General features: G+C 37.7%; 1 protein-coding gene across 12 annotated transcripts in view; it reads left to right on the top strand.

Moving 5' to 3' along the window:
* Positions 1–22429, top strand: part of UTRN (utrophin) — a 589012-nt gene that overhangs the window by 210704 nt on the left and 355879 nt on the right. For all 12 annotated transcript variants that reach the window (XM_074397323.1, XM_074397322.1, XM_074397326.1 and 9 more), the window contains 7 exons: positions 518–652; positions 2679–2828; positions 3652–3813; positions 4710–4838; positions 5549–5722; positions 7935–8090; positions 12588–12758. In XM_074397323.1, the coding sequence (XP_074253424.1) occupies positions 518–652; positions 2679–2828; positions 3652–3813; positions 4710–4838; positions 5549–5722; positions 7935–8090; positions 12588–12758 (1077 nt within the window). The remainder of the gene's footprint in view (positions 1–517; positions 653–2678; positions 2829–3651; positions 3814–4709; positions 4839–5548; positions 5723–7934; positions 8091–12587; positions 12759–22429) is intronic.

Here is a 22429-nt window from a genome sequence, read left to right as displayed (position 1 = left end):
GTAGCTGGGATTACAGCCACCTGCCACCATGCTGGCTAACTTGTGTATTTTTAGTAGAGATGGGGTTTCACCATGTTGACCAGGCTAGGCTGGTCTCAAACTCCTGACGTCAGGTGATCTGCCTGCCTCAACCTCCTAAACTGCTGGGATTACAGTTGTAGAGGCACTGCATGTGGCCTCTAAAAAACAAACTAAATAATGTTTCTCTCCTGTTTTTCCTACTAATTATATAGTAGTATTTTTGACATTTAAATGAGATTGTGGAATTTATTTTAAGGTAAAGAGTGAGGCAGCCTCTTGCCCACTCCTCTTTGCTCCCCACCCCTCACCAATTGGTCTAACATGATTTTTTGGATAATGTTATTTTACTTTTTTATTTGAAGTTTCAACTGCATCAGTTTGTGAGTTCCTAGATATACTTACATCCAAATGAAATTATTGGTGATTAAAGAGAATGTGTAGCACTAGAGATATCATGAAATGGCTTTTTGTCTAATTTAAACTTTTCACGCTTTAGGAGGTCTGGTCTTGTTGGATTGAGCTGCTTCACTATTTGGATCTGGAAACCACCTGGTTAAACACTTTGGAAGAGCGGATGAAGAGCACAGAGGTCCTGCCTGAGAAGACGGATGCTGTCAACGAAGCCCTAGAGGTTGGAGCCTTTGCTCTCCATGGCAGTCCTCTTTGTTGTGATGCGCCCACATGTGTATTAAAATGAGGACTGTAATGTTTATGCGGGCAAATGCATTTGCTTCTTCAGTCAAATTCGGTGTCACTTGCATTTTTCTTCTGGATCCTGAAGTGTTTACGCATTCATGTGTATTTAGATTACCGGTGACCCTCTGTGTCAGCCTCAAGATGCAGTTAGCTGTTCCACAGTTGGCACATTTTCGATATGTTGAAGCACTCTAGTGGTTTTCCAGTTTATGTTGTTAGACCCTGGACAGAGCTCTGCTGGAGGTTACTAGAGCAGCTCTTCTCTTGTTTCGTCAACAGGTTGTTTTTATTCACTAAGCACAGCCATGACTGTTTACAGGGGCTTCCTATTACCTTCAGATGTTAGAAGTTAAAAGACAGTGGTTGAGTCATGGGGTCTTGTCATAGGAGCTTGCCATCAAGCTTGGACTTTCAACTCCTTGAGGCCAAGAAATGTACCTGATACTTTGTTATTCTCAGTTCTCAGCACAGTGTGTAGCACCTGTTAACTTAATAACCATTTCTTAAATGAAATACAATGCAAAGCGGGTAAGTTTGCTTAACACACACACACAAGGGAAGAGGGTAGATATGCTGTACCATGTGGGAAATGAGTGGGCAACTGGACTAAAGGTCAGAAAGGAGTGAAATGTGACACTGACATTCTAGGAGCTGGATGCTGTGCTAGAGAAAAGATGCCACTTCTCAGATATAGCAGAGTGAGAGACAGAGTAAATGAAAACTATGAAAAGCTTAATTTTTTTTCTAATATGAGAGTGAATATGTGTACATTCTAGAAATATAGAAAATAAAGTATAAAGCAAACTCTTAAGAGAAACATTTTTAAACAGTTTGTAGACTTCTTCCTAATTATTATCTTTTATGTGTGCATGCTAGAAAGTAGTACACTGGATCAAAGGCTTTGAGGTCTTTTATTTGCTTATTTATTTATTTTTTATTTGAGATGGAATCTCACTATGTTGCCCAGGCTAAAGTGCAGTGGCATGATCTCGGCTCACTGGAACCTCCACCTCCTGAGTTTAAGCAATTCTTGTGCTTCAGCCTCCTGAGTAGCTGAGATCACAGGCGTGTGCCACTACCCTAGCTAATTTTGTATTTTTAGTAGCGATGGGTTGGTTTTTTTAACCTGGTTGGCCAGGCTGTCCTAGAACTCCTGACGTAAGGTGATCCACCTGCCTTGGCTTCCCAAAGTGCTAGGATTATAGGTGTGAGCCATTGTGCTTGGCCAGGCTTCAGGGTCTTAAAGGCTTTAGAGCCATCTTGGAATCTCAGCTCTTCTTTTGACTGCGTGTATGTTGCCAAGTTATTTAACCTTTCTGAGCTTCAGTTTTCCCATCTGCAAACTGGGAATGTGATTTAGCCCATGTGGTTAATTAGATTTATGTATATTAAAAGTGTATATATAAAATAGTGCCTCTTATTTGGCATATATTGTAGGAAAATGAATACTTATTTTCAGTACTATAATTAATAAAAGTTGAGATAATTCTGCTTGTATAGTATTGTTCTCTGCCTTTAAACTGTGTCATATCATGAGCATTTCCCCATATAATTAATAGTTATTTTCACTTTTTATTTTTCATTTATTTATTGTTCAGAGACATAGTTTCACTCTGTTGCCCAGGCTGGAGTGCAATGGTATGATCAGAGCTCACTGCAGCCTTGAACTCCTGGGCTCAAATGATTTTCCTGCCTTACCCTCCCATAATTAAAAATAGTTGAAATTATTTTCATGGAATTATATTATCATATATCACTTGTGCTAATCTCTCAATTTTATGCATTTTTTTAATACCATGATGAATATTTTTGTGAATTAGTGATTTACTTAATTTTTGGTCCTGTTCCTTAGGTAGATTTTTAGAAAATGGAATTACTTGTTTAAGAAATAGACATTTTGGGGATCCTTGATACCTTTGGCCTTAGTAAATGCACTGTTTTTTTCCCCATCTCTGGTCCAGTCTCTGGAATCTGTTCTGCGCCACCCGGCAGATAATCGCACCCAGATTCGAGAGCTTGGCCAGACTCTGATTGATGGAGGGATCCTGGATGATATAATCAGTGAGAAACTGGAGGCTTTCAACAGCCGATACGAAGAGCTGAGTCACTTGGTAAGAGTCGGGACATGCATGCATGTTGATTAAGTACCGATGAAGTAGAGCTGGCCCTAAGCTCTGTATCATAGAGCTTTAATGTTGGAAAAAGCTTTAATGTTGGTTAAAGTTGGTAACAAATGCTAACAGGGGCATTGAGGATATTGAAGTACTCAGGAGGAGGTGAATAGATCTAACACTTTAAGACAGGCATAGCTTGATGATTAAAAAAACTATTTTTGATATTACTTCTACATGTTCGTATTAGACATTAGAGAAAGAACACTTCTTTTACAGGAAGGTTGGGTATGAATATTAGGTGCTTCCAAACACATATTAAATAATAACTGTTGATGTTTAGTCAATGAATAACATCAAGCTTAACCCAAAAGTGCAGTACACAGTAGTTTGATATGTATGTACACCTGTAGAATTTGTTTTACACTTTAGAAAAATAGACTCTGATATTTACTGTATTGACAGACTTTTTTTTTAAGTTTTATGTTCTTGTTGGTAGACATTGATGATTCCTAAAAATGCTTTAAAATTATAATAAATAACAAATTTTTATCTTCTGTTTAATGCATCTTATGGGAAACTTTACGTTTTTGTATTTCGTCATTGTATATAGAAAGAAGTAATAATTAGTAATTCAGCTGCATAGTACTTAAGATCCTAGTAGGACATTTTCACTGTTATCATTAGTAATTATTATTTATTTATAAGGAAGGCTAAAGTCTTGAATGCAAGCTTTTATAGTCTTTTCTTAGTGGCCAGAACATATATATTTAGCTATTTATATTTGCACTGAGCAACTAATGATTCAATTTTTCCTCTGCAGGCAGAGAGCAAGCAGATTTCTTTGGAAAAGCAACTCCAGGTCCTGCGGGAAACTGACCACATCCTTCAAGTCTTACAAGAGAGCTTGGGGGAGCTGGACAAACAGCTCACCACGTACCTAACTGACAGGATAGATGCTTTCCAAGTTCCACAGGAAGCTCAGGTATTGCTGTGAATTTGAAGGCTTTCAAGATGTAAAGAGAGCATATGCAATTGCCTCTTCAACTATAATATAAAACCCCTCCTGCCATCCAAAACTGAAAGTCAATGGGAAGGATTGATCTTACCTAAAGGGCAGCATTTGGGTTTTGAAGTTCTCTTGCTTTCTATCTGAGACTCTCTCAAAAGTTCTACATATTTTATTTCGTTATTTATTTGAGATGGAGTCTCACTCTGTCACCCAGGCTGGAGTGCAGTGGCGCGATCTCAGCTCAATGCAACCTCTGCTTCTGGGTTCAAGTGATTGTCCTGCCTTAGCCTCTAGAGTAACTGGGACTGTAAGTGTGTGCGATCAAGCCTGGCTAATTTTTTGTATTTTTAGTAGAGACAGGGTTTTGCCATGTTGGCAAAGCTGGTCTCAAACTCTGACCTCAGGTGATCTGCCTGCCTCGGTGTCCCAATAATTTTTGTATTTTTAGTAGAGACAGGGTTTTGCTATGTTGGCCAGACTAGTCTCAAACTGCTGACCTCAGGTCATCTACCTTGCTTCACCTCCCAAAGTGCTGGGATTGCAGGTGTGAGCCATTGTGCCCAGTTGAAAAGTCCTGTATATTTTGAATAGTAGTTTTCTTCGCTATGAAGTTGGGACAATTCCTTCCTTATAAATAAGTTGTGAACATTAGAAATGACAAGTGTAAGGACCTTAGCGTGTGCATCACACACAATAGTCATATTATGCAGTGGACTGTATATTATACAAAAACGTATTAAAGCTTCTATGGAGGCCAGCATTATATAAAACACAACATTATGTAATACACAACAATAGAACTTTTGTATTGCTTCTTTTTATACTTAAGAAAAAAAGGACATTGTCTCCCCTTTCCAATCTCTTCGTAGAAAATCCAAGCAGAGATCTCAGCCCATGAGTTAACCCTAGAGGAGCTGAGAAAAAATATGCGTTCTCAGCCCCCGACCTCCCCAGAGAGCAGGTCTGCCAGAGGAGGAAGTCAGATGGACGTGCTACAGGTAAGGAGGGCAAGGAGCTTCCTTTTACTTTTCAGCATGTTGGGATTTTTTTTTTTTAAAGAGAAAAAATTGATTACTTGGGCACCCTTGGTATTCTTTATGATGTAAGTCATGGAATAGGAGTGATGTATTGAAGGTGCATTGCATCCTAGGGCAACAGAAACAAATTGTTGCAAGCTGGGGGAAATGTTAAATCTGATTTTTATAGTTGAGTTGAGAAACAAGAGAGTGAGCTGTATTTAGAGGTTACCTTTATATAGTCTTTTTCTTTAACGCAGGGCCTCTGTCAGTATCTTGTAGCTGATGCTGAGCATGAATTGGATGCAGCATCATTTAGTTCTTTCATGGTTGATGTGACATTGACTTTCACTCTGAACTTCCGATGAAGGGCATTTTGAGCTGAACTGTCTTTTTGAACCTGAAGTTTTATTTCGAGTGAGGCCAGCTTTATCTAAATTTCTTATCCAAATCTATTGACTCCTGAGACTTAGACAGAGTGTTGAGTAACTTTTGACACTAGGCTATGCAGTTCACTTAGGCGATTGGGTAACCTCACCAAGTTCCATTAGGATTTTTGTTGTTGTTATATTACTGATTTTGTGTGTGTGTGTGTGTGTGCTTAATAGTACAGGTTTTGAGTAGTATGTGTTATGCTCATGATGAGAGAGATAATCATTCTGATAATTGCATATTTTCATTTCTGTAAACAGAGGAAACTCCGAGAAGTATCCACAAAGTTCCAGCTTTTCCAGAAGCCTGCTAACTTCGAGCAGCGCATGCTGGACTGCAAGCGTGTGCTGGATGGTGTGAAAGCAGAACTTCATGTTCTGGATGTGAAGGATGTAGACCCTGACGTCATACAGACCCACCTGGACAAGTGTATGGTGAGGCTGTAGGGTGACTGACACATTCAGTGGCTTTTTCAGCAGCTGTTATGGCTTAGTCTAGTGCTTACATGCCTAGTGTGGCCAATGATCACTAGTCTAGAGTGTGCTGAACATAAGGATTGATGATGAAAAACCTGTTAAAAAATAAGAAGTGTGGTCTTTCCCTCCAAGGAAATTAGAAGAGATAAGAGAGATAGCTAAGGAAACTGGAATACACATGTATGTAACATGATAACAAACCAAAACCAAAATAAAAGAAACACATCTTAATCATAGTGTGACGTTAGGAAGGCTTCAGCAGAATGTGACTAATAATCAAAGTTTTCAAGGAAAATTTTGAGTTAGCTAAAAGAACCATACTTAGAATGGATATTGGATATATTATAGCATAAAAATTCAATTTTCTAGTAAAATAAAAGTTTAAGTAGAAATATAAACCTAAGATAGGAAAGAAGAAATTATATATAAGGCTTTATGACTTTTGTAGTCTTGAACTTTGTAATTCAATTGAATAGAAATTTAAAAATAATGTAGCTAAGGGGACGCAATCTTAGAATTAGTGTTCTGCTTGAGAATCACAGAACTTAAACTGAGACTCTTGAGGACAGGAGAAGTACAGGGACATTTCTTTGTGCCTTTCAAAACAAAGGATAAATTTCAATATGTATGTGCACATATATAAGTACTTATTTCATTATTGTGATGTAATGGTAATCAGGGCAAGTGCTGTCCTTGCCTTCATGGAGCACAGTTCAGGGGTCTGTTACATGATAGTGTCCCATGAGATGTTAAGATGATGATGTAGGGTGTCAAGAGAAGCTGTAAAGCGTTTTGGTTTCAAGTAACTGGGATAAAGACAGCTCTGAATTTGACCTACAGAACTCTGATTTATTTTTTCTTCTTTTATATTTAAATTTATTTTATTTTTAATTTTTGAAGAATTTTAGATTCAGGAAGTACATGTGCACATTTGATACATGGATATATTGTATGATGCTGAAGTTTGGGTTTTGACTGAACCCATCACCCAAATCATAAACATAGTACCCATTCAGTAGTTTTTCAGCTTGTGCCCCTTTCCTCCTTCCTGGCTTTTGGAGTCCCAGTGTCTTTGGTTTCCATCTTTATGTGCATGTGTACCAATTGTTTAACTCTCACTTATAAGTGAGAATATGTAGTATTTGATTTTCTGGGTTAATTTACTTAGGATAATGGCCATGAGCTGCATCGATGCTGCTGCAAAGGACATGATTTCATTTTTTATAGCTGTGTAGTATTCCGTGGTGTATTGGTACACATTTTCTTTATTCATTTCCCCCATTGATGGGCACCTAGGCTGATGGCATGTCTTTGCTATTGTGAGTAGTGGTGTGGTCAACATGGGGGCGCATGTGTCTTCTTGGTAGAACGATTTATTCTCCTTTACAAATATACCTAGTGATGAGATTTCTGAATTGAATAATAATTCTATGTTTAGTTCTTTGAGATATTTCCAAACTGCTTTCCTCAGGGGCTGAACTGACTTGCAGTCCAACCAACAGTGGATGGTGATCCCTTTTCTCTGCAGCCTTGCCAGCATCTCTTGTTTATTGACTTTTTAATAATGGCCATTCTGACTGGTGTGAGATGGTATCTCATTGTGGTTTTGATTTGCATCAGAAATATGATTTCTTATAGTCATATACATCTTGATATATCAATTTTTAAATATTTTTATCCTATAAGTAATATATGCTCATTGTGGTAGACTTAGTACTTCTGAGAAATAGAAGGGAAAAAATAAGTATTAATAATTTCAAATCCAAGAGACAGCCATGGCTGGTGTTGGCTTTTTAAAAGTCATAACATGTAAGATTTTTTTTTAATGTGATTTTAATTGTGATAAACATTCTGGTTTTAGTCCCAATGTTTTCCCATTTTATGTAGTAAAAATGTTTATATTGAGTTCTTTTATAAACATTTAAAACATTTGTCTGAGTTTTTAAACGAATGAGCATAAGCTCTATTTATTTTCTTGTCATATTTGAAAAAGTGATTTCAAGCTTGATTTTATTTGATTCAACCTTCAGACCATATCTGAGACAGATCGTGGCCTTTGATCTCCATAGTTAGGTCTTGGCTGTCAGTCTGCCCAAACTGTGTTCTGAAAGGATGCCAGTTGGCAAATTGTCACCACAGTGTGTAATTTGTCTTTTTGTTTGTTTTAAAGAAACTGTATAAAACTTTGAGTGAAATCAAACTTGAAGTGGAAACTGTAATTAAAACAGGAAGGCATATTGTCCAGAAACAGCAAACAGATAACCCCAAAGGGATGGATGAGCAGCTGACTTCCCTGAAGATCCTTTACAATGACCTGGGCGCACAGGTGAGGAGAGCAGTCCCATGACTCACCTCTCTCTCTCTCTGTTTCTCCCTGTTTCTCTCTCTCTCTCTCATGTATTTTCAAATTTCACTTTTTGGAAAATGTGTTTTTGAAATTTATGAGATTCATATGTGTTTTCAATTTATTGTAATAATTTTTGTTGTATTTATTTAAATGTATGTGCTAATATTACAGTGATTCATAGTTACATAGAAATTTATTTTTGGCTAGGCACAGTGGCTCACGCCAACTCTTTGAGAGGCTGAGGTAGGTAATTATTTGAGTCCAGGGGTTTGAGACCAGCCTGGGCAACATGACAAAACCTTGTCTCTACAAAAAATATACAAATTAAACCCACCAAAAGCAAACAAATTTCAAAAAAAAAAAAAGATTAGCCATGGTGGTGCATACCTGTAGTCCTAGCTACCTGGGAGGCTGAGGTGGGAGGATTGCTTGAGCCTGGGAGGCAGAGGTTGCAGTGAGCTGAGATCACGCCACTGCACTCCAGCCTAGGAAACAGAATGAGACACTGTCTAAAAAAATTTATTTTTAATATTTAATTCAGGCTAATATTTACACTTTCAATGGCTACTGATACTCCATAAATTATTCTAAGGAAACTGCAAGTAATATATGTTCATTGTGGTAGACTTAGTACTTCAAAGAAATGCGAGGGAAAATATAAATATTAATAATTCCAAATTTCAATGGATGGTAGTGGCCGCTGTTGACTTTTTTTCTAGTCATGACATATAATATTTTTTAATGTAATTTTAACTATGATAAAATTCTGTTTTTAATCTTCATGTTTTCCCATTTTATGTAGGAAAATGGGAAAATAATAGTTCCTGTAAAAACTCAAGTTATTGGTGCTTAGATTTCTAAATTGAATAGTCTACTGAGAAATGTTAAAACATCAGGGTCTAGTAAATAACCAGTGTCAAGAAGTTCACATTAATCTACTAGGATTTGAAATCCTGCCAAGAAATCTCTCTAATTTGGGCATTTTAGTGAATCTGTGCAGGAGTTGTTAAGCATTAATTGTGAGTGACTGAATCTTTGCCCTGAAACCAGGAGAGCAAAGAATGTGTGGAAGTGTAAAACCTTACTAGGTAATAGTGAAAAACCACGTTTGATAGTATTTTGAATCCTTCTTCAGTTAGGAAATATTAACTACTTCCTGCTGAATTAATATTGAAGTTTCTACATAAGCCCAGAGAAAAATAGCTGAAATTTTGTTTTCAATTGAAATCAGAATGACCAGTCCATACTTTTTCTAGGTGATTTTGATCTCACTTCTGCAAGCTTAGATTGTTGATGTGATCCATCTTGATATATTGCATGTCTGGAACACATGCCTTAGAACTTCTTTTTAGAATTATACAGCTGAAGTTATTCACTGAATATTATTATATTTAGTCACTGGACATTTTATGAATGTAATGGCGTTGCTGGTTTTTGCACTAATTCTCCAATTGTGACTATAATTTTGGCATTAATTTTATCATTTAAAGTTTCATTCAATTGAGACTTCGTGTCAGGAATTACACAAGGATACAGTGGTGAGGAAAAAGATAAATTATCTCTCTGTCTAATGGAACTTAAGACAGTGAAAGAGAAAAACATGAAATGATGTCACATTATCAGTCTGAAGAGTCATGAAGGAATGTACATGGTTTTTTAAGAGTATAGGTAAAAGGGGATTTCGCCCACTCTTGGCTTAGGAGGGCTTCCCTGAGGAGGTGATGCATAAGCTGAGATCTGAAGTCTGAGTAGGAGTCACCTGGGTGAAACTAGAGGAGATTTTGAGGCTGATAAAAGTGTATATAAAGGCTCTATGGCAGGAGGCAGTGTGGTACACTTGAGTGGCTAGAGCAGAGACAGCCAGTGTGGGGAAAATGGTGCTAGGGAGATAGGATGAGATGAAATCCTGCCAATGTCACAGAGTTTGTGTTACAGACTTCAATCTGTGTCTTCAGCAGTTATTGCAGTTTTTTAATAGGGAAATCCCGTACTCAGATACGTCTTTTAAAGGATTACTCACTACAGTTTGGAAGAGGAATGGGAGAGAGGCTGGAATAGAAGTGAGGAGACTAGTTAAGAAGTAATTGTACTCTTGGCAAGAGATGGTCATACCTTGAACTAGGATGGACAGTGAAGATAGAGTGAGTGAATTGATGTCAGACATATGTAGGAAGTGAAATCAATAGGACTTGGTGCAGGAGAGATGAAGGATGACTCCTGGGTTTCTGGCTTGATGATATGAATGGTGTGGTCATTGAGATGGGGTGCTTATTATAAGAAAAGATAGGCTGGGCACGGTGGCTCATGCCTATAATTCCAGCGCTTTGGGAGGCCGAAGTACGCAAATCATGAAGTCAAGAGATCAACACTATCCTGGCCAACATGGTGAAACCCTGTCTCTACTAAAAATACACAAATTGACTGGGTTTGGTGGTGTGCATCTGTAGTCCCAGCTACTCGGGAGGCTGAGGCAGGTAAATCACTTGAACTTGGGATGTAGAGATTGTACTGGGCCAAGATCACACCACCCGCATTCCAGCTTGGCAGTGGCTCATGCCTGTAATCCCAGCATTTTCAGATTTTCAGAGGCTGAGGCTGTGGATCACCTAAGTCAGGAGTTCGAGACCAGTCTGGCCAACATGGCAAAAAACGGTGTCTACTTAAAAAAAAAAAAAAAAAAAAAAAAAAAAAAAAAAAAAAAAATTAGCTGGGTGGGGTGGCATGTGCCTGTAATCTCAGTATCTCAGTTACCTGGGAAGCTGAGGCAGGAGAATTGCTTAGAGGTGGAGGTTGCAGTGAGTCAAGATTGCACTGCTGCACTCTAACCTGGGCAATAAGAGTGAAAACTTCATCTCAAAAAAAAAAAAAAAAAGAAGGTAGAGGCATGCAGAAATCATATGTATGTATAGGAAATTGACATTTTAAATACCTTTAAAAAATCATATGTATGTATAAAATTGACATTTTAAATACCTTTGAGAATGTTAATTGGAAATGTCGGGTACTTACATGATCGAACATTCAGGTCTGGAGAGTGTATCTGGCCCGAACAGATGGATTTTATGAGTCATCTGCATAGAGGTGGTAATTAAAGTAATCAAGGATGATAGATTGCCTAAGAACAGGGTATAGTGAAAGAAGAGGGCCCTCAACCAAGTCTTTACATCATTTAGTAAGAAATCTGAGGAAGATGAGTTTGCAAAAGAAACTAATATAAGTAGCAAGAAGTGGTAGGTACACATGCAAGTGGTAGGTCTGGGAAGCCAGCGGAAGATGGTATTTCAAGAATGAGTGTACTTACAAGTTTTGGATATTATTGGAAGTTAAATATGATGTCCACGTAAACATATCCATTAGATCAGTTGCCATTGGGGTCATTCTTGAGCTTGGCAAGGGCAATGTCTTGTGAGTGACGGTAGTAGAAGCCAGAATGGCATGACTCAACCCAAAGACTATACCAACTTGGCCTTGGCCTTAACTTCTGTAAGTTTCATTTTCGTTATCCATAAAATAGAAAGGGGCTTTGTGAATTTTATTGCATACATGTGTGTGATTCCTTAGCACAACACAGAAGCTGTATTAAGAGCTTGGTACATGTTAGTTAAGTTCATTTGCTTTCTGTCAACAATAATAGCAAAATAATATAAGGTTGCATAGTCATGTACTGTGTTTTAAGTTAATATGGTTAATTTTAAAACATGTAATTGTGAAATGGTGCTATTTCCCCCTCACATTGCTATAATACAGTATTTTATAAAACAGAATCCTTCATGGAGAGGATTCTAAGATATCTTCTGTTCAAAATTATAATATATACTATTTAGTGATTTTTAACTTTATTTCAGCCCTTTTTGTGTGTGTTTTTCTTACTTAATACTTATAACAATCTCAAAAAAAATTTTTTTTGAGACAGGATCTTGCTCTGTTGCTCAGGCTGGAGTGCAGGGTCAGGATCACGGCTCACTGCAGCCCCAGTCTCCGGGGCTCAAGTGATTCTCCCACCTCAGCCTCCTGAGTAGTTGGAACTACAGGCACGCACCACCAGACTGGCTAATTTTTTGTAGTTTTTGTAGAGGTGAGGTCTTTCCATGTTTCCCAGGCTGATGTCAAACTCTTGGACTCAAGAGATTTGCCCGCCTTGGTCTCCCACTGTGCTGGGATTATAGGCATGAGCCATTGCGCCCAGCTGCATACCAATCTTTTGAGGGCTACACCTCTACCAGAGTCACTTAGGAAATTAATGGTAGAGCTAAGGTGAAAACCCAGGGTTGCCTGGCATTTAACCATTACAGTATGTTGCCTCCTTGCAGAAATGCAAGCTTAGAGGAATTCTAAGGTGCTACAGACAAAGGTTATGTACGTCTTGGGGGTTAAATATGAATCAGTTTGGATCTTTAGTTAACATTCTGATTCATTCCCATCTGTGTTCATTCCCATCTCAGTCTCAGTCTCTCCCTGTCTCTTTCTCCTTCTCAGGTGACAGAAGGAAAACAGGATCTAGAAAGAGCCTCACAGTTGGCCCGGAAAATGAAGAAAGAGGCTGCATCTCTCTCTGAATGGCTTTCTGCTACTGAAACTGAATTGGTACAGAAGTCCACTTCAGAAGGTCTGCTTGGTGACTTGGATACAGAAATTTCCTGGGCTAAAGTAAGTTGTACTTCAGATGAAACACCAGCATGATGCCGGTGTAACGTGGCATTTGTTCTGGGTGATTTGGGTGGATACCATGTCCCTCCATTTCATATTAAATCCAGCCTTTTCTTTTTTGCATTGTTTTTCCACTTCTCTGTACTAAGAAACAATATTTTTAAAACAATGTATTTTAGTTTCTTTGTAATTTCTACTTTTAGATTAAGGGGTACCTGTGTTGGTTTGTTACATGGATATATTGTGTGATGCTGAGATTTGGGGTATGAATGATCCCATCACCCACATAGTGAGCATAGTAACCAATAGGTAGTTTTTCAGCTCATGCCTCCCTCTGTTTCTGACCCCTTTACTAGTCCCTAGTTTCTGTCATTCCCATCTTTATGGCCATGCATACCCAATGTTTGGCCTCCGTTTGCAAGCGAGGACATGTGATTTGCTTTCCCATTTCTCCATTAAGTCACTTAGGATAATGGCCTTCAGCTGCATCCATGTTACTGTAGAGGACATGATATTATTCTTTTTCATGACTGTGTTATATTCCGTGGTGTATATATACCACATTTTCTTTATCCAGTCCACCATTGATGGGCACCTAGGTTGATGACGTGTCTTTGCTGTTGTGAATATTGTTGATGAACATATGAGTGCATGTGTCTTTCTGGTAGAACAGTTTATTTTCCTTTGCATATATACCTAGTAATTGGATTTCTGAGTCAAATGGTAATTTTGTTTTAAGTGCTTTGAGAAATTTCTAAATTGCTTTCAACAGAGGCTGAACTAATTTACATTTCCAGCAACAGTGTAAAAGCGTTCCTTTTTCTCTGCAATCTTGCAAACATCTGTTTTTTTACTTTTGAATAATAGCCATTCTGAATGGTGTGAGATGGCATCTCATTGTGGTTTCAATTTGCATTTCTCTAATGTTAGTGATGGTGAGCATTTTTTCATATATTGTTGGCTGCTGGTATGTCTTTTGTGAAATGTCTGTTTATTTTCTTTGCCCACTTTCAATGGGGTTATTTGTAAAACAGCTCTTTTATTAAGATATTTTTATCTTGATTCCAAAAGCATTACATTCATAGATCATCGAGACCTTATAGATATTATATTTATATAGTGCTTAAAAGCATAATTCACTACCTTCAAAATATGACACTATATTTACAGAGTATTTACAAGGAATTGCACTGAGTTTAATTCTTTTTAAAAATATTTTAAAACCAGTAACTAATCTTTCTATTGCAAACTAACAGATGTAAATAATGTAAGAATAGAATTGTAGAAAATCAATACAAGAGTTTTCTTTAGCCCTATACTTTGAAATCACAGAGATTAGAAAGTTGATTTGCCAGTTCTGTCTTCTGCAGTAGACAATTGAATGGAATATGAGTGGTTCTTTTAACAATGCATTCTGTTTTCCATTTCCTGAGAAAGAAGCAAGCATATTGGAGGGAAGTGCAGAATAGAAATGATCAGTACTGTGACTGATGTTTATATAAAGAGACAAGTATCAATTTGACACCTTCTACAGCTCTACAGATGTTTGCAGTGGGCCTTGAGGAAAAGGTGCCGGGAGGTTGGGGGCGACACAACTCCCGCTTACTTTGAAGGCTCTGTGGCGATCACAGCTGGGAGAAAGTCAAGATAGTAGACACTGGAAAGACCATTCTCAGTTTAGAGAAAAGCTCATGAAAAGTGTGATCATGCCATGAGCTGTGTGTGTGTAAAGGAAGTGAGAAAAGAAATGTATGAGGGAAATGAACATTCCAAGTCGCTGGCATATTGTGGATGAATGCAAAACAAAGACACCAAACTTTATTTTTGTTAAGTGTTTCAAGGAAATGTCATCTTCCTCATGCAGTATACTTTGAAAACCTTTACTTTCTTATTAGTAACATAAATAATAGAAGCTGGTTGAATGAAATTTACATAGTGTAATACAAAAAAAAGACAGAAGCAAAAATCATCTGTAATCAGACAATATGGTTTTTTTTTCTTTCATTTTTTGGGAACATATCAATATGCACAGGCAAAAGCATATATTTTAAAATAAATTTTGTTATGACTAGTATTTATTGACCTTGTAAAAACTTATATCTTTAGCATTTTTCTTTACCTATACTTGCTTTTGTGTAACATATTAAAGCTATGCATAGTACCTCATTCTTATTTTATATTTTATTCTCTCATTTCTCTATTCATTTCCATTTAAATTATTACCATTTATCACTATTATAGATAGTATATGCTATATATGGTTTAGTATGTATATGGTTTAGTATATTCATCATACTAAATTAACATACTAAACCATATCATACATTCATAATAATTTCCTGACGATATATTCTTAGCCTTAAAATTATTCGTCAAGAGATAAAGATATATCCATTTTAAGCCTTATACATATTATACAATTGTTCTTCAGAAACGGTGCACCCACCACCTGCGAATGAGAATTTCTACTTGACATCAAGTTTTGGTTATTTAATTAAACAGGTTTCATAAGTTTATAGGTCTTCTATAGCGCTTTTAAAAATACTGCTTTTTCCGCTAATTCTCATCAGTTTTTATCACCAAATTGGCCTTTAACTTGGAGCTTTGCATCTGTTCTGATTATCAATGCTCAGTGTGTTGTGTATGATTGCAAATTTTTTTATATTATTGTAGCTTCCTTTTTTTTTTTGTTTTTTTTTTTTTGGAAAAATCGTAAACCCTTCTAGTACATTTCTTAATGAATAAAAATCCATCTTTTTCTTGATTATTTCTACCTTTAGTGCTTAGAAAGACTGACTCTATTCCAGGTTCATTTGATGATTTACTTACTTTTTCTACTGGCTCTTTTATTTTTTATTATTATAGTTTAAGTTGTGGGATACATGTGCAGAATGTGCAGGTTTGTTACACAGGTATACATGTGCCATGGTGATTTGCTGCACCCATCAACCCATCATCTGCATTAGGTGTTTCTCTTAATGCTATTCCTCCCCTAATCCCCAACCCCACAGCAGGCCCTGTTGTGTGATGTTCCGCTCCCTGTGTCCATGTGTTCTCATCGTTTAACTCCTACTTATGAGTGAGAAAGTGTGGTGTTTGGTTTTCTGTTCCTGTGTTAGGTTACTGAGAATGATGGTTTCCAGCTTCATCCATGTCCCTGCAAAGGACATGAACTCATCCTTTTTTATGGCTGCATAGTATTCCATGGTATATATGTGTCACATTTTCTTTATCCAGTCTATCATTGATGGGCATTTGGGTTGATTCCTAGTCTTTGCTCTTGTGAACAGTGCTGCAGTAATCATATGTGTGTATGTGTCTTTATAGTAGAATGATTTATTGGTATTTCTGGTTCTAGATCCTTGAGGAACTGCCACACTGTCTTTCACAATGGTTGAACTAATATACACTCCCATCAACACTGTAAAAGCATTCCTATTTTCCATATCCTCTCCAGCATCTGTTGTTTCCTGACTTTTTAGTGATTGCCATTCTAACTGGTGTGAGATCGTTGTTCATTGTGGTTTTGATTTGCATTTCTCTAATGAACAGTGATGATGAGCCTTTTGTCATATGTTTGGGGCCACATAAATGTCTTCTGGTGAAAAGTGTATGTTTATATCCTTTGCCCACTTTTCTATGGGTTTGTTTGTTTTTTTTCTTGTAAATTTGTTTAAGTTCCATGTAAATTCTGACTATTCGCCCTTTCTTTGTCATATGGATAGTTTGCAAAAAGTTTCTCCCATTAAGTAGGTTGTCTGTTCACTATGATGATAATTTCTTTTACTCTGCAGAAGCGCTTTAGTTTAATTAGATTCCATTTGTCCATTTTGGCTTTTGTTGCCATTGCTTTGGGTGTTTTAGTCATGAAGTCTTTGCCCATGTCTATGTCCTGAATGGTATTGCATAGGTTTTCTTCTAGGGTGCTTATGGTTTTAGGTTTTATATTTAAGTCTTTAATACATCTTGAGTTAGTTTTTGTATAAGGTGTAATGAAGGGATCTAGTTTCAGTTTTCTGCATATGGCTAACCAGTTTTCCCAACACCATTTATTAAATAGGAATTCTTTTTCTATTGCTTCTTTTTGTAGGGTTTGTCAAAGATCAGATGGTTGTGGATGTGTGGCATTATTTCTGAGGCCTCTGTTCTGTTCCACTGGTCTATATATCTGTTTTGGTACTAGTACCATGCTGTTCTGGTTACTGTAGCCTTATGGTATAGTTTGAAGTCAGGTAGCATGATGCTTCCAGCTTTGTTCTTTTTGCTTAGCATTGTCTTGGCTATACAGGCTCTTTTTTGGTTCCATATGAAATTTAAGGTGTTTTTTTCCAATTTTGTGAAGAAAGTCAATAGCAGCTTGACGAGAATAGCATTGAATCTGTAAATTACTTTGGGCAGTATGGTCATTTTTGCAATATTGATTCTTCTTAACCATGAGCATGGAATGTTTTTCCATTTGTTTGTGTACTCTCTTAATTCCTTGAGCAGTGGTTTGTAGTTTTCCTTGAAGAGGTCCTTCACATCCCTTGTAAGTTATATTCATAGGTATTTTATTATCTTTGTAGCAATTGTGAATGGGAGTTCACTCATGATGTGGCTTTCTGTCTATTATTGGTGTGTAGAAATGCTTGTGATTTTTGTACATTGATTTTTGTACCCTGAGACTTTGGTGAAGTTGCTTATCAGCTAAAGGAGTTTTTGGGTTTTCTAAATATACAATTATGTTATCTGCAAACAGATAATTTGACTTCCTTTCTTCTTATTTGAATATCCTTTATTTCTTTCTCTTGCCTTATTGCTCTGGCCAGAACTTCCAATACTTTGTTGAATAGGAGTGGTTAGAGAGGGCATCCTTGTCTTGCGCCGGTTTTCAAAGGGAATGCTTTCAGTTTTTCCCTGTTCAGTATGATATTGGCTGTGGGTTTGTCATAAATAGGTCTTATTATTTTGAGATTCATTCCATCAATACCTAGTTTATTGAGTGTTTTTAGCATGAAGGGATGTTGAATTTGATTGAAGGCCTTTTCTGCATCTATTGAGATAATCATATGGTTTGTGGTTTTTGTCATTGTTTCTGTTTATATGATGGATTATGTTTATTGATTTGCATATGTTGAACCAGTCTTGAATCCCAGGGATGAAGCTGACTTGATCATAGTGGATAAGGTTTTTGATGTGCTGCTGGATTCTGTTTGCCAGTATTTTATTGACGATTTTCACATTGATGTTCATCAAGGATATTAACCTGAAATTTTCTTTTTTTTTTTGTTGTGTCTCTGCCAGGTTTTTATATCTGGATGATGCTGGCCTGATACCATGAGTTAGGGAGGAGTCCTTCTTTTTGTATTGTTTGGAATAGTTTGATAAGGAATGGTACCAGCTCTATTTTGTATCTCTGGTAGAATTCAGCTGTGAATCTTGGATTTTTATGGTTGGAAGGCTATTAATTACTGCCTCAATTTTGGTCTGTTCAGGGATTTGACTTCTTCCTGGTTTAGTCTTGGGAGGGTGTAGGTGTCCAGGAATTTATCCATTTTTTCTAGAGTTTCTAGTTTATTTGCATAGAGGTGTTTCTAGTCTTCTCTGATGGTATTTTGTTTTTCTGTGGGATCAGTGGTGATAGCTCTTTTATGACTTTTTATTGTGTGTATTTGATTCTTCTCTCTTTTCTTCTTTGTTAGTCTGGCTAGCAGTCTACCTATTTTATTGATCTTTTCAAAAAATCAGCTCCTGGATTCATTGATTTTTTTTTTTTTTTTTTTTGAAGAGTTTTTCACATCTCTGTCTCCTTCAGTTCTGCTCTCCTCTTAGTTATTTCTTGTCTTCTGCTGGCTTTTGAATTTGCTTGTTCTTGCTTCTCTAGTTCTTTTAATTGTGATGTTAGAGTGTTGATTTTAGATCTTTCCCACTTTCTCATGTGGGCATTTAGTGCTATACATTTCCCTCTAAAGTCTGATTTAGCTTTGCCCCAGAGATTCTGGTATGTTGTGTCTTTGTTCTCATTAGTTTCAAAGAACTTATTTATTTTTGTCTTAATTTTATTATTTATCCAGTAGTCATTCAGGAGTAGGTTGTTCAGTTTCCATGTAGTTGTGTGGTTTTGATTGAGCCTTCTCACTCCCAGGTTCTAATTTGATTGCACTGTCATCTCAGAGACTGTTATGATTTCCGTTTTTTGCATTTGCTGAGGAGTGTTTTACTTCCAGTTACGTGGTCAATTTTAGAATAAGTGCTATGTGGTGCTGAGAAGAATATGTATTCTGTTGATTTGGGTTGGAGAGTTTTGTAGATGTCTGTTAGGTCTTCTTGGTCCAGAGATGAATTCAAGTCCTGAATATCCTTGTTAATTTTCTGTCTTGCTGATCTGTCTAATACTGACAGTGGGGTGTTAAAGTCTCCTACTATTATTGTGTGTGAGAGTCTAAGTCTCTTTCTAGGTCTCTAAGAACTTGCTTTATGAATCTGAGTGCTCCTATATTGGGTGTGTATATATCTAGGATAGTTAGCTCTTCTTGTTGCTTGGATCCCTTTACCATTATGTAATGCCCTTCTTTGCCTCTTTTGATCTTTGTTGGTTTAAAGTCTGTTTTATCATAGACTAGGATTGTAACCTCTGCTTTTTTTTGCTTTCCATTTGCTTGATAAATATTCCTCCATCACTTTATTTTGAGCCTGTGTGTGTCTTTGAATGAAAGAATGGTCTCCTGAATACAGCACACCTATGGGTCTTGACTCTATCCAATTTGCCAGTCTGGGTCTTTTAATTGGGGCATTTAGCCCATTTACATTTACAGTTAATATTGTTATGTGTGAATTTGAACCTGTCATTGTGATGCTAGCTGGTTATTTTGCACATTAGTTGATGCAGTTTCTTCATAGTGTCAATGCTGTTTACATTTTGGCATGTTTTTGCAGTGTCTGGTTTGGTTTTTCCTTTCCATATTTAGTGCTTTTTTCAGGAGCTCTTGTAAGGCAGGCCTGGTGGTGACAAAATCCCTTAGCATTTGCTTTTCTGTAAAGGATTTTATTTCTCCTCTTATGAAGCTTAATCTAGCTGGATATGAAATTCTGGGTTGAAAATTCTTTTCTTTAAGAATGTTGAATATTGGAGCTACTCTCTTCTGGCTTGTAGGGTTTCTGAAAAGAGATCTGCTGTTACTCTGATGGGCTTCCCTTTGTGGGTAACCTGACCTTTCTCTCTGGCTGCCCTTAACATTTTTTCCTTCATTTCAACCTTGGTCAATCTGAACATAATATGTGTCTTGGGATTGCTTTTTTCGAGGAGTATCTTTGTGGTGTTCTCTGTATTTCCTGAATTTGAATGTTGGTCTCTCTTGCTAAGTTGGGGAAGTTCTCCTGGATAATATCCTGAAGTGTGTTCCAGCTTGGTTCCATTCTCTTTGTCACTTTCAGGTACACCAATCAAACTTAGGTTTGATCTTTTCACATAGTCCTTTATTTCTTGGAGGCTTTGTTCATTCCTTCTCATTCTTTTTTCTATAATCTTGTTTTCACAATTTATTTCATTAAGTTTATCTTCAATCTCTGATATTCTTTCTTCTGCTTGATCAATTTGGCTATTAAAACTTGTGTATGCTTCGCGAAGTTCTCGTGATGTTTTTCAGCTCGATCACATCATTCTTTTCTAAATTGTTTATTCTAGTTAATAGTTCCTGCATCCTTTTATCAAGGTTCTTAGCTTCCTTGCATTGGGTTAGAACATGCTCCTTTAGCTCAGAGGAGTTTGTTATCATCCACCTTCTGAAGCCTACTTCTGTCAATTTGTCAATCTCATTCTCCATCCAGTTTTGTTTGCTTGCTGGCCAATAGTTGTGATCCTTTGGAGGAGAAGAGGCATTCTGGTTTTTGGAATTTTCATCCTTTTTTCACTGGGTTTTCCTTATCTTCATGGATTTATCTACCTTTGATCTTTGATGTTGGTGACTTTTGGATAGAGTTTTTGTGTGGGTGTCCTTTTTGTTGATTTGGTGTTATTGCTTTCTGTTTGTTAGTTTTCCATCTAACAGTCAGGCCCCTCTTCTGCAGGTCTGCTGGAGTTTGCTGGAGGTCCAATCCAGACCCTGTTTGTCTGGGTATCACCAGCAGAGATTAGAGAACAGCAAAGATTGCTGCCTGCAACTTCCTCTGGAAGCCTCATCCCAGAGGGGCACCCACCAGATGCCAGTTAGAGCTCTTCTGTGTGAGGTGTCTGTCGACCTCTGCTGGGAGGTTTCTTCCAGTCAGGAGGCATGGGGTGAGGGACCCATTTGAGGAGGCAGTCTGTCCCTTAGCAGAGCTCGAGCATTGTGCTGGGAGATATGTTGCTCTCTTAAGAGCTGGCAGGCAGGAATGTTTAAGTCTCCTGAAGCTGTGCCCACAGCCACCCCTTCCTTCAGGTGCTCTGTCCCAGGGAGATGGGAGTTTTATCTATAAACCCCTGACTCGGGCTGCTGCCTTTCTTTCAGAGATGCCCTGCCTAGAGAGGAAAACTCTAGATAGGCAGTCTGGTTACAGTGGCTTTGCTGAGTTGTGATGGGTTCTGCTCAGTTTGAATTTCCAGGTGACTTCATTTACACCGTGAGGGGAAAACCACCTACTCAAGCCTTAGTAATGGCATATGCCCTTTTCCCCATCAAACTCAAGCATCTCTGTTCAACTTCAGGCTGCTGTGCTGGCAGTGAGAATTTCAAGCCAGTGGATCTTAGCTTGCTGGGCTTTGAGGGGGTGGGATCCATTGACCAAGACCACTTGGCTTGTTGGCTTCAACCCCCTCTTCCAGAGGAGTGAACGGTTCTGTCTCGCTGGCATTCCATGCGCCCCTGGAATATGTTAAAAAGACTCCTATAGCTAGCTTGGTGTCTGCTCAAACAGCTGCCCAGTTTTGTGCTCGAAACCCAGAGCCCTGGTGGTGTAGGCACCTGAGGGAATCTCCTGGTCTGTGGGTTGCAAAGACAATGGGAAAAGCATAGTATGTGGGCTAGATAGCACCATCCCTCTTGGCACAGTTTCTCAAGGCTTCCCTTTGCTAGGGGAGAGAGTTCCCTAACCCCTTATGCTTTCTGGGTCAGGTGACATCCCACCCTGCTTCTGCTTGCCTTCCATGAACTGCACCCACCATCTAACCAGTCCCAGTGAGATGTACCAGGTACCTCAGTTGGGAATGCCACCTTCTGCATTGGTCTTGCTAGGAGCTGCAGACTGGAGCTGTTTCTATTCAGCCATCTTGCCAACCACCTCTGCTGCTAACTCTTTTATAATTTTATCTTTTTACCTTTAATGCATTAATCTTTCTGGAATTTACTTTGGTGTATTTCATGAGATAAGTGTCTAAGTTTCTTTCCAATAGGTTAACCAATTATCTCAGCACTATTGGTTGAGTGCTTAACCTTGTTGCCACTGATTTGACATGCCAAGTTTATATATACTTATTTGCCTGTTGCCTTTCGTTGTTTTCTGCTCCACGGATCTGACCTCGTGAAATGTACCAGTTCTTAGACTGTTTAGCCATATCTTATAATATATTTTAACTGCAGTTAATGGATTCCTTCTGTTTATGCTTCATTTTTCGTATATATGTCTTAAATGAACTTTAGAACTGCTGTTCTCAAATTTTTAAATTCTGTTGGAAATTTTGATTTGAATTGCCTTAAATTCATAGATTTGTTTAGAGC

This window comes from Saimiri boliviensis, chromosome 4 (genome assembly GCF_048565385.1).
Source record: "Saimiri boliviensis isolate mSaiBol1 chromosome 4, mSaiBol1.pri, whole genome shotgun sequence".
NCBI classification, from domain to species: domain Eukaryota; kingdom Metazoa; phylum Chordata; class Mammalia; order Primates; family Cebidae; genus Saimiri; species Saimiri boliviensis.
Note: the sequence above shows the minus strand (reverse complement) of the source record. Positions and strands in the feature narration are given on the sequence as shown.